General features: G+C 34.8%; 1 protein-coding gene across 1 annotated transcript; it reads right to left on the bottom strand.

Annotated features, from left to right (window-relative positions):
• Positions 1-678: 678 nt before the first annotated feature.
• LOTGIDRAFT_226906 (hypothetical protein) lies at positions 679-11,440 on the bottom strand (the record flags this gene model as incomplete). The annotated part of the gene is made up of 9 exons (XM_009054378.1): positions 11,111-11,440; positions 10,903-11,020; positions 5,923-6,091; positions 4,509-4,629; positions 3,358-3,432; positions 2,986-3,130; positions 2,260-2,462; positions 1,275-1,390; positions 679-855 (listed from the first exon to the last, which is right to left on the bottom strand). Coding segments are annotated over exons 1-9 (1,284 nt in total), but the record flags the coding sequence as incomplete, so codon positions are not given.
• Between the last annotated feature and the right edge of the window lie 358 nt (positions 11,441-11,798).

The following is an 11,798-nucleotide window of genomic DNA, read 5'->3' as shown; positions in this document are numbered from 1 at the left end:
CCGAATGATTAGACGCTTTTTTCATGTCAGCCCCTCTTATCTGCATCATTCACAGGGGGAAACTGAGTTAAAAAAAATCTGAAGGTATTATCTCGACCTATGTCGGGATAGAACCCTGGCCCTTCAGGTTAGCGAGCAAGCGTCTAACTCACTGAGCCACCGTGGCTCCCCTAGATGAATATATAATTTTATACGTAGATGATAAAATAAACATGAACTCACATCAGAATCTTCATCAGAATTGACCTCATGGTCTTCCAGGAATCGTATCACACTGTCTCTAGGCCGGTCAATTCTATCTGTCCAACTTTTCTGACTGGACACATCTGTTGTTACACTTCCTCGTAATAAATTCTCTGTAACATAACCACCTAATACAGTGAAAAGATGAACCAATCACAGTTAGAATGAATGAAAGTTAGACAGAATGAATAAAAGTTAGACTGAATGAATAAAAGTTAGACTGAATGAATAAAAGTTAGACTGAATGAATGAAAGTTAGACAGAATGAATAAAAGTTAGACAGAATGAATAAAAGTTAGACAGAATGAATAAAAGTTAGACAGAATGAATAAAAGTTAGACAGAATGAAAATTTTGAACTTGACTGATTATTTTGTTCCCTTCAAGTTAGATTATAAATTTGACATGTTTTTCTCGTTAATGAAAGAGTGGTAACTTACCCATGCTTTCTGTATGAAAACCTTGTTGAGGCAACAAGAAACAAGTGAGAACTTTCTGTCCAGTTCGTTCATCAAAATCTGTCTGATATTTTAACATAGACTGAGCTTGATTCTCTGATAACCATAATGCTGATAGGTTTAGATTGGCTATAGTTATAGGTAGGTACTCTAATCTGTAATCACACAATGAATTCTCTTTATTTACAGGTGACCACCTTAATCAAATCACTTGTTACCGAGCTGATGTCAGGAAAACACTGTGCTCTTAACTTCAACATGCCATCATCCGTCATTTTGATCCCCAACAGAAAAAAAATTAAGGATCCTTTCTACCAGCTGGTCCTTGGTCAAACCTCTTGGCATTGATCTTTCCCGGATTATCCATACCCATTTACAGCTGGGTTGACTGGAATTATGAGTAAAGATGACTTATTCAAGGTCATCTGACTTTCAAACACTGATCGAGATTAGAACCCACAGCCACCATTCACTCTATGTAACCAAGTAAATGACGTACAGTAAAGAAATAAGGTTAGTAGTACTAACCGACTGTGCTATAGAACCCTATAAATAAGATGTTATTAAAACTTACCTATTACCAGACACATCTAAAACATGTAACTTGTGAAGGTTGCCTAGTTCTTGTGGTAATCTTAGTAGTTTATTATCTCTCATAGATAATACACCTAGTTTATTACATTTACCAATCTGAAACAACAATACACCTAGTTTATTACATTTACCAATCAATAATACACCTAGTTTATTACATTTACCAATCAATAATACACCTAGTTTATTACATTTACCAATCTGAAACAACAATACACCTAGTTTATTACATTTACCAATCAATAATACACCTAGTTTATTACATTTACCAATCTGAAACAACAATACACCTAGTTTATTACATTTACCAATCTGAAACAATAATACACCTAGTTTATTACATTTACCAATCTGAAACAACAATACACCTAGTTTATTACATTTACCAAACAATACACCTAGTTTATTACATTTACCAAACAATACACCTAGTTTATTACATTTACCAATCTGAAACAACAATACACTTAGTTTATTACATTTACCAAACAATACACCTAGTTTATTACATTTACCAATCTGAAACAACAATACACCTAGTTTATTACATTTACCAATCAATAATACACCTAGTTTATTACATTTACCAATCTGAAACAACAATACACATAGTTTATTACATTTACCAAACAATACACCTAATTTATTACATTTACCAATCTGAAACAATAATACACCTAGTTTATTACATTTACCAAACAATACACCTTGTTTATTACATTTACCAATCTGAAACAACAATACACCTAGTGTGATTGTCTGCTAAAAACATCACCAGTACACAACCTTGGTATAAATCTTGTTAGATTATAATTGAGACCAACAAAAAAAATACAACAAACTAAATTGCTCGTAAACACTCTAGAAGGCACAAATCTTGCTATAGATGAAAACTGTTTAAGAGTGTTTACAAGCAATTGTTAATGTAAAAGAAGACTATGTAAGGATGAATAATGTTGTTTTACCTCGGGTGGAATTTCTGTTATTCTGTTTCTATCCATATTTAAATTCGTTAAACTTTTTAATTTGCCGACAGTAGTAGGAAGATCTGTTAAGAAATTCTCTGTTAAAATAAGTTCCTGTAAATTCTCACAACTTCCAACATGAGGCGTTAAAACAGTCAGCTGATTCTGGTCTACTTTTAAAATCAATAACTTTCTCAAAAAACCTGCAAATACACAAAAAAAAAAACAACCTTTAAAGTGATTTTAAAAAGGTTTTCTAAATTTATTATGTATATCTGAGACACTGATAACATCAATTTACATCATTCTAATTTTACATCAGATGTCTGTGGTTTCTGTAATTCTACTAAAACTAAGTGTTTGATGAAGTCGGTAATCACATATTATGTTCTATCGCACCTCGCGTTTAGTGATGTCATCAAACACTTAGTTTCGTTTTCTTTCCGTTTTTTGCATTAGCTTTTATTTTCAATATAGTCACTTCAGTTAGGGTCTAAAGACGGCCTTCTTGAACATTCATCAGTTTGATGAAACTGCCAGCCAATCAAATTCCTGCTCTCTCCAACTCTACGATTTTGTGATGCAATCAAAAGGTGTATTCCGAGAAACATTAGATAATGAATTCGGAGATGCGAAAAAAATCCCCATAAAACAGGGCCTAGATTTTCTGACTCTACACCAGGCAACAACGACTGCCAGCTAATTTTGAACCCACAGCAGACTTACCAATTCCATCTGGTAAACATTCTAGATTATTCTGAGACAGAGACAGGTCTGTTAGGTTGGTTAGACCTGCAGTTTCTTCTGGTAATTTATCTAACAAATTCTCACTCACATCTAACTGAGTTAACCTCTTTAAATTACCAATCTCCTGAAATAACAAGAAATTCTTTTATAAGTAAAAAGAGGTTTTCTGAAATTTTTTATGTGTATCAGGGACATTGATAGCATCAATTTACATCAGACGTCTGTGGTTCCTGTAATTCTACTAAAACTAAGTGTTTAATTACGTCCTGCCTTGTCACATAAGGCCCTTGACAATTAGTCATGTTATCAAACATTTCATAAGAGGTTATAAATGAAATAGTTTATACTTACAGTCGGTAATTCTGTTAAATGATTCGAATCCAACCATAATTCTTCTAAATTTGGCAAATTTCCGATTGACGAAGGCTGAAATAAAAAAAAGAATTCTCAATAAATAACATTTTAAATAAAAAATAATGAGATAGCCTCTGACACCCAGACAATACCTGTCAACCACAAAGATATAGTCTGGAAGTTTTCATTCAATTTTCTGTTACAATGCTGTCAGGGGAGATAACTACAATTAAACATATTCCATCTACAAGTCCCCAACAACTTGTTTACAACCGAAAAAAATTGGCAACTCTTTCAAGTTTTGGGAGTTTATATTTGATATTTTTATCTGTGGATGTTATATTTATCCATTTTTCCAGCAAAGAATCAAAATTCGAAGATATTGTTAATATTTCCCATCACCAAAACGGATATGGGTTTACAACCAGATTCATTAGCCACTGTAGGTTAATTACAGAGATATTAAACAACAAGTCCAGGCTATCTTTCATCAAAGCTGTATGTAGACAAAGATGGACTGGATGATAGAGGCTATCTAATAATTAGCCTAGATTTAAATGAACATTGTATTGTATCTATGTGGGTTTGTTCTTAAGAGAGTGATCAAACAGTGACAACCCAATATGAAATGTTTTCTATGCAAACTATATGCACCAAATACAGTGGGGTGGGGGGTGGGGGTAATTCTAGATCCAAACTAGCATAAGAGGGTAAGTGGCTACTCTAAGAAGGAAGAAAAATTTATCTATGACACATTCATTCTGTTTTTTATTAGCTTTTATTTTTAATATATTCGCTTCAGTTAGGGTCTTAGGACAGCCCTCTTGAACATTCGTCAGTTTGTTGATACCGCCAGCCAATCAAATTCCTGCTCTCTCCAACGCTGAGATTTTGTGACACGAAAAAAAGCATATTCTGAGAATCATTAGACACTTCTTCCCTCTCCAGCGCTGGCATTTTGTGACGTGGTGTTTATCATGTTAGGTCAAAAGGTTAATTTGATGAACGTTCAAGAGGTCTGTCGTTAGACCTCAACTGAAGTGGCTATGATAAAAATATAAACTAATAAAAAGAGAAGGAAAGTCTAATTTTAATTAATAAGACTGATGTAGGACTGTAATAAAAGTGTAAAATTATAATTATCTTACCAGTTCCTCTATCTGATTACTGCCCAAATCTAAAATACGTAGTTTGAGTAAACTCGAAATGGATTGGGGTAGAGACTTTAACTCATTTTCTCTTAACTCTAGTGATATCAGACTGGTTAAACTGTAATAACAATATTATACATTAGATCTGAGTGATATCAGACTGGTTAAACTGTAATAACAATATTATACATTAGATCTGAGTGATATCAGACTGGTTAAACTGTAATAACAATATTATACATTAGATCTGAGTGATATCAGACTGGTTAAACTGTAATAACAATATTATACATTAGATCTGAGTGATATCAGACTGGTTAAACTGTAATAACAATATTATACATTAGATCTGAGTGATATCAGACTGGTTAAACTGTAATAACAATATTATACATTAGATCTGAGTGATATCAGACTGGTTAAACTGTAATAACAATATTATACATTAGATCTGAGTGATATCAGACTGGTTAAACTGTAATAACAATATTATACATTAGATCTGAGTGATATCAGACTGGTTAAACTGTAATAACAATATTATACATTAGATCTGAGTGATATCAGACTGGTTAAACTGTAATAACAATATTATACATTAGATCTGAGTGATATCAGACTGGTTAAACTGTAATAACAATATTATACATTAGATCTGAGTGATTAGAGAAGAATTCTGATATTTTAATAATGTTAATGATTGTATATGCTTGTTGTCTGTGCCCTTTTGGGGTTTTTACAATTTTTGGTCTAAATTTGGAATTTGATGTCTGAAATTTTCTTACAGATTTTGTGAAATGAGAGAATTTCATGCAGAAGGATAATTGTAAAAATAGTTGTCTTGTGTGCAGTGACAGTCAAGCGAATGTTGATAAAATGTAGTGATCTACTTTCAGTTTGGCTAGTTCAAAATTTTCATGGTCATTAAGTAACTAACCGGGTAACAAAAGGTTATTGAGGAAAATTACCCGGTTGTATAATAGTCCTGTCACACCAGAATGTGACCATTTACAATCTTACAGTAACATGTAATGTACTAGGTCACGGTCAAACGTGAGGAAACCAGAGTAAAAGCCCCATAAATAATCACAAATTTAGAAACAGTTTGAGCAGTGTCTTGGACTATTTTAAAGCTCAAGGTGATTTTACAATCCTTGTCTAACAAGATTCACAATCATACGGTGTTCTCAACACAATTCAGAACAGATTGCAGCATCTTGGTTTTGAAACAAACTCTGTGACTTGGTGAATAGTCTGGTGTGTCCTACACTCTTATACCACCATTATATTGACCTGATCCAATCTTCCGTCGACTGTCGCAGCAGTAGTGCAGTAAGAAAGCCTTTCCAGTGTGACAGTGCCATTAGAAAAAAACCCAAACCGTTTTAACATTAATAAATATAGAACTAACCTTGAGATATCATAGGGCAGTCTGGTTAAAGAAACATCATTGAGTCCTAAATGAGTCAAGTTGCGTAGTTGTGTTAGACCCTCTGGAAGTCGAGTTAACGGATTGCTGCTAAAATCTAAAACTTGTAAATTCTTACAAAACTTGATATTCTCCGGAATTTCACCAATTTCTACAACAACAAAAACAGAATTTAAATATTAAATAGCATAAGGTTTTATAAGAGATACTCTCCTGTAGAAACACTGGCCTAGGTCACAAGTATTAGGTGTTATAGAAGATACTCTCCTGTAGAAACACTGGCCTAGGTCACAAGTATTAGGTGTTATAGAAGATACTCTCCTGTAGAAACACTGGTCTAGGTCACAAGTATTAGATGTTATAGAAGATACTCTCCTCTAGAAACACTGGCCTAGGTCACAAGTATTAGGTGTTATAGAAGATACTCTCCTGTAGAAACACTGGCCTACGTCACAAGATACTCTCCTCTAGAAACACTGGCCTAGGTCACAAGTATTAGGTGTTATAGAAGATACTCTCCTGTAGAAACACTGGCCTAGGTCACAAGTATTAGATGTTATAGAAGATACTCTCCTCTAGAAACACTGGCCTAGGTCACAAGTATTAGGTGTTATAGAAGATACTCTCCTCTAGAAACACTGGTCTAGGTCACAAGTATTAGATGTTATAGAAGATACTCTCCTCTAGAAACACTGGCCTAGGTCACAAGTATTAGATGTTATAGAAGATACTCTCCTATAGAAACACTGGCCTAGGTCACAAGTATTAGATGTTATAGAAGATACTCTCCTGTAGAAACACTGGCCTAGGTCACAAGTATTAGATGTTATAGAAGATACTCTCCTATAGAAACACTGGCCTAGGTCACAAGTATTAGATGTTATAGAAGATACTCTCCTCTAGAAACACTGGCCTAGGTCACAAGTATTAGATGTTATAGAAGATACTCTCCTCTAGAAACACTGGTCTAGGTCACAAGTATTAGATGTTATAGAAGATACTCTCCTCTAGAAACACTGGCCTAGGTCACAAGTATTAGGTGTTATAGAAGATACTCTCCTGTAGAAACACTGGTCTAGGTCAAAAGTATTAGGTGTTATAGAAGATACTCTCCTATAGAAACACTGGCCTAGGTCACAAGTATTAGATGTTATAGAAGATACTCTCCTATAGAAACACTGGCCTAGGTCACAAGTATTAGATGTTATAGAAGATACTCTCCTGTAGAAACACTGGTCTAGGTCACAAGTATTAGATGTTATAGAAGATACTCCCCTATAGAAACACTAGCCTAGGTCACAAGTATTAGATGTTATAGAAGATACTCTCCTATAGAAACACTGGTCTAGGTCACAAGTATTAGGTGTTATAGAAGATACTCTCCTATAGAAACACTGGTCTAGGTCACAAGTATTAGATGTTATAGAAGATACTCTCCTATAGAAGCACTGGCCTAGGTCACAAGTATTAGGTGTTATAGAAGATACTCTCCTGTAGAAACACTGGCCTAGGTCACAAGTATTAGATGTTATAGAAGATACTCTCCTATAGAAACACTAGTCTAGGTCACAAGTATTAGGTGTTATAGAAGATACTCTCCTATAGAAACACTGGTCTAGGTTACAAGTATTAGGTGTTATAGGAGATACTCTCCTATAGAAACACTGGTCTAGGTCACAAGTATTAGGTGTTATAGAAGATACTCTCCTATAGAAACACTGGCCTAGGTCACAAGTATTAGATGTTATAGAAGATACTCTCCTGTAGAAACACTGGCCTAGGTCACAAGTATTAGGTGTTATAGACGATACTCTTCTATAGAAACACTGGGCTAGGTCACAAGTAATAGGTGTTATAGAAGATACTCTCCTATAGAAACACTGGGCTAGGTCACAAGTAATAGGTGTTAAAGAAGATACTCTCCTATAGAAACACTGGGCTAGGTCACAAGTAATAGGTGTTATAGAAGATACTCTCCTATAGAAACACTGGGCTAGGTCACAAGTAATAGGTGTTAAAGAAGATACTCTCTTATGGAAACACTGGTCTAGGTTACAAGTATTAGGTGTTATAGAAGATACTCTCCTGTAGAAGCACTGGTCTAGGTCACAAGTATTAGATGTTATAGAAGATACTCTCCTGTAGAAGCACTGGCCTAGGTCACAAGTATTAGGTGTTATAGAAGATACTCTCCAATAGAAACACTGGCCTAGGTCACAAGTATTAGGTGTTATAGAAGATACTCTCCTGTAGAAGCACTGGTCTAGGTCACAAGTATTAGATGTTATAGAAGATACTCTCCTGTAGAAACACTGGCCTAGGTCACAAGTATTAGATGTTATAGAAGATACTCTCCTGTAGAAACACTGGTCTAGGTCACAAGTATTAGGTGTTATAGAAGATACTCTCCTGTAGAAACACTGGTCTAGGTCACAAGTATTAGATGTTATAGAAGATACTCTCCTATAGAAGCACTGGCCTAGGTCACAAGTATTAGGTGTTATAGAAGATACTCTCCTGTAGAAACACTGGTCTAGGTCACAAGTATTAGGTGTTATAGAAGATACTCTCCTATAGAAACACTGGCCTAGGTCACAAGTATTAGATGTTATAGAAGATACTCTCCTATAGAAACACTGGCCTAGGTTACAAGTATTAGATGTTATAGAAGATACTCTCCTATAGAAACACTGGCCTAGGTCACAAGTATTAGATGTTATAGAAGATACTCTCCTGTAGAAACACTGGCCTAGGTCACAAGTATTAGATGTTATAGAAGATACTCTCCTATAGAAACACTGGCCTAGGTCACAAGTATTAGATGTTATAGAAGATACTCTCCTATAGAAACACTGGCCTAGGTTACAAGTATTAGATGTTATAGAAGATACTCTCCTATAGAAGCACTGGCCTAGGTCACAAGTATTAGATGTTATAGATCATACTCTCCTATAGAAGCACGTAGGTATGTTTAGCTGTAGAATTGTAGGTGGCAACCAAAGTTATAATTTGATTGTCATGTATCAGAGCAAAGTAAAAACTTTTTTGAATTGTTTTCCATTATTTTTATGAGAATTGGAATATCAGCCTCAAAATAGTACTGATCTAGTCTTACAATGTCTTTTGTGTATATATACATAAAGGTGCTGGCAAGGGACAGTCTTGGTTGGTGATTTTTGTGTGGCCGATTAGAGTCATGTCAGGGGTTTCACGGACTGGCACTGGCACACGAGGAGACAAAAATCTCCAGTCAGTCATTTTCCACTACGTTGATAATCACGTTGAGAGCATGAAATTGAAAGGAAAATGAATCTGATTGGATTATAACGCTCGGTCTTGCAGATGATAAAATAATCAGAGACAATTATCAAACTTGTTTGATATTATAAATCCTGTCTGCAAGGCGATAATCTTGACATGGCAGCACGGGCACACACAAGATTTTACTCAAGACTCTAATCAGCGACAGAAATCTCTGACCAAGACCGTTCGTGTGCCCACTTTATGTCTTCAAAATCTGATATTTACAGTGCAGTGAGTGGACAATTTTCAGCCAAAATTTGTGACTTTTTGGGGTTGAAATTTCTAGGAGGGAAATGTGTTTTGTTTCAATGTAAACTTACAAAAGATTATATTTTAATTAATGCAAAGACATTTTGAGACTAACAGTACTATTTTGAGACTGATATTCCAATTCTTATCAAAAATATAGAAAAAATTAAAAAAAATTTTACTTTGCTCAGACAAATGTCTGTATTAATTTTGTAGGAAATTAGAAATCAATAAAAGTTTGGTAAGGAATAAAAGATAGTAATTAAATAATGATTAATTCAATATGGTTTGATATAGTCTAGTCTACTACCAGTTACCCAATAAAACACTTTCATTCTATAACAACATTCCCCTATAGTCTCATTAGAATTACACCAAACTTTTATTCTCTTTTCTATTAACTTTTATTTTTAATATAGCCACTTTAGTTAGGGTCTAACGACAGACCTCTTGAACATTCTTCAAATTAACCTTTTGCCCTGAAGATGTCTAATTTATCTGCAGGGGCAATGGTGTATGGTGTTAAGTTGCAGTAATAAAATTGGTCAGTTGTCAGAATTATTTCAGGGAGGCAATCAATTTTCCCCTGTAGATACAGGTGTGAGGCCATCATAATTCAGTGGACTTTAACTTGACTTTATAGTTTGACCTACATTATGATGATTTGTCCAAAATTGATAATTGATTGTTTGGGTGACTAAAACTGAAAAAGGTGATAATTTCTTAGCATTCTTATTAGGAGAGTTTTTCTCCCCTTTCTCAAACAGACAGTATATCTTCATTTTAATATCAGATACCAGTACCAGTACATAAAAAGTCAGATTTCTAGAGAAGAGTTTGAGATATTTTTGATCAGTTCTCTTATAATACTGAAGACTATTTATTTATTTTCAAGGCCCAAATCAACCCTTTAAAATGTCGAATCAGGTACTTTAAGATTGTAACTAGAAGTAGAATATCGAACATGATACCTAAAGAGGATTAGCTTTAGAAATATTTTCATAAGTCTATATATTTACAATTTACAAATGACTGTAACAAGTTACTCATAGTAATGAGAATTATTCAGTGAACTGAGTAGGCCCAGAGTAATAATGACCTCTGATCCATCAAAACTTCAACTATTTCAAGAATGTCAGTCATTTCAAACAAGAGAGAAGAGTCTAGGTGTCCTAATGACCCCAATTAATCAACACCTCTTTCAGTCACTAATTAGTACAACAAGATGGGGTCTATAAACTGTAGGCAAAGAGATAATTACAGAAATTGATAAAAGTTTATCACGATTCATATTGAAACACGCCCATTTTATCAAATACTCACGGCAACATGGCCGCCATCTTGGACAAATCGGAAGTGTCAGACGACAGACTGAAAATGTAAATAATGCAAAAAATCTGAAATATTTACCATTTTTGCTAACATCCAGTTCCATAAGATTGATGAAACTACCCACATCGGGTGGCAGACGACCGATTTCATTGTCGCTTAATCCAATTTTCTTCAAATTTACCAGGCGAAAAAATCCCTGAAATTAAAATTGATGAAACCGGTGAGACCTGTCAATTGTTTACATTAAGAAATGGTCGAATTTTAGGACAAAATAATTCCAACCTACCCTGGGTAAATCGCGGATTTGATTGGAATCTAATAAAAGTTCCTCTAAACTTCTGGAATAACGCATAACATCGTCGGGAATGGTTGTTAAAGCCCAATGTCGTCTGTCTATATATTCAACCTGCCGATTGCAGGCTCGAAATAGTGGGATGCATTTTAACATTTTGGGGCTTAAAATACTGCTATCCGTTACAAATACACATTCACTTAAATTCCTTCATAGTACACAAATCTTAAAACAACGGAAAAATCCACAAAACACGAGTTAACTCGATAAAATACTCCAATTTTTCCCCAATCCAGTAAAATGTTTAAGCGAGGATGTACACAGTGACGTCACGTGTAGTCCATAATGCAGCAGGTACGCGAAATTCTTCCACCAGGTGGCGAGACACGGCAATTTTTTTCAGGGCCATTATTGAAATACACGGTCCTGAATGTTTTCACTTGTATCAAAATCAACATGGAATCGGGTCGTAGATACAGGGGGGCAAGTGTGGTGGGGAGAATGGAAGGGGGGGAGGAGCTGAAAAAATTTTGACAGCCGACCATTTTTATTACCTTATCTAAACACCATGCACCATTGCTCCTCCCGATATATTACTTCCCCCACCTCCCTTAACAATCAAAATCAAATCTGTTTTAGGGGTTGGAGTAGGTTGCCCCGATAAAAAGGATTATCCCCTCTC

This window comes from Lottia gigantea (assembly GCF_000327385.1).
Source record: "Lottia gigantea unplaced genomic scaffold LOTGIsca_214, whole genome shotgun sequence".
NCBI lineage: Eukaryota > Metazoa > Mollusca > Gastropoda > Lottiidae > Lottia > Lottia gigantea.
This window is presented reverse-complemented; position numbering and strand designations above follow the sequence as displayed.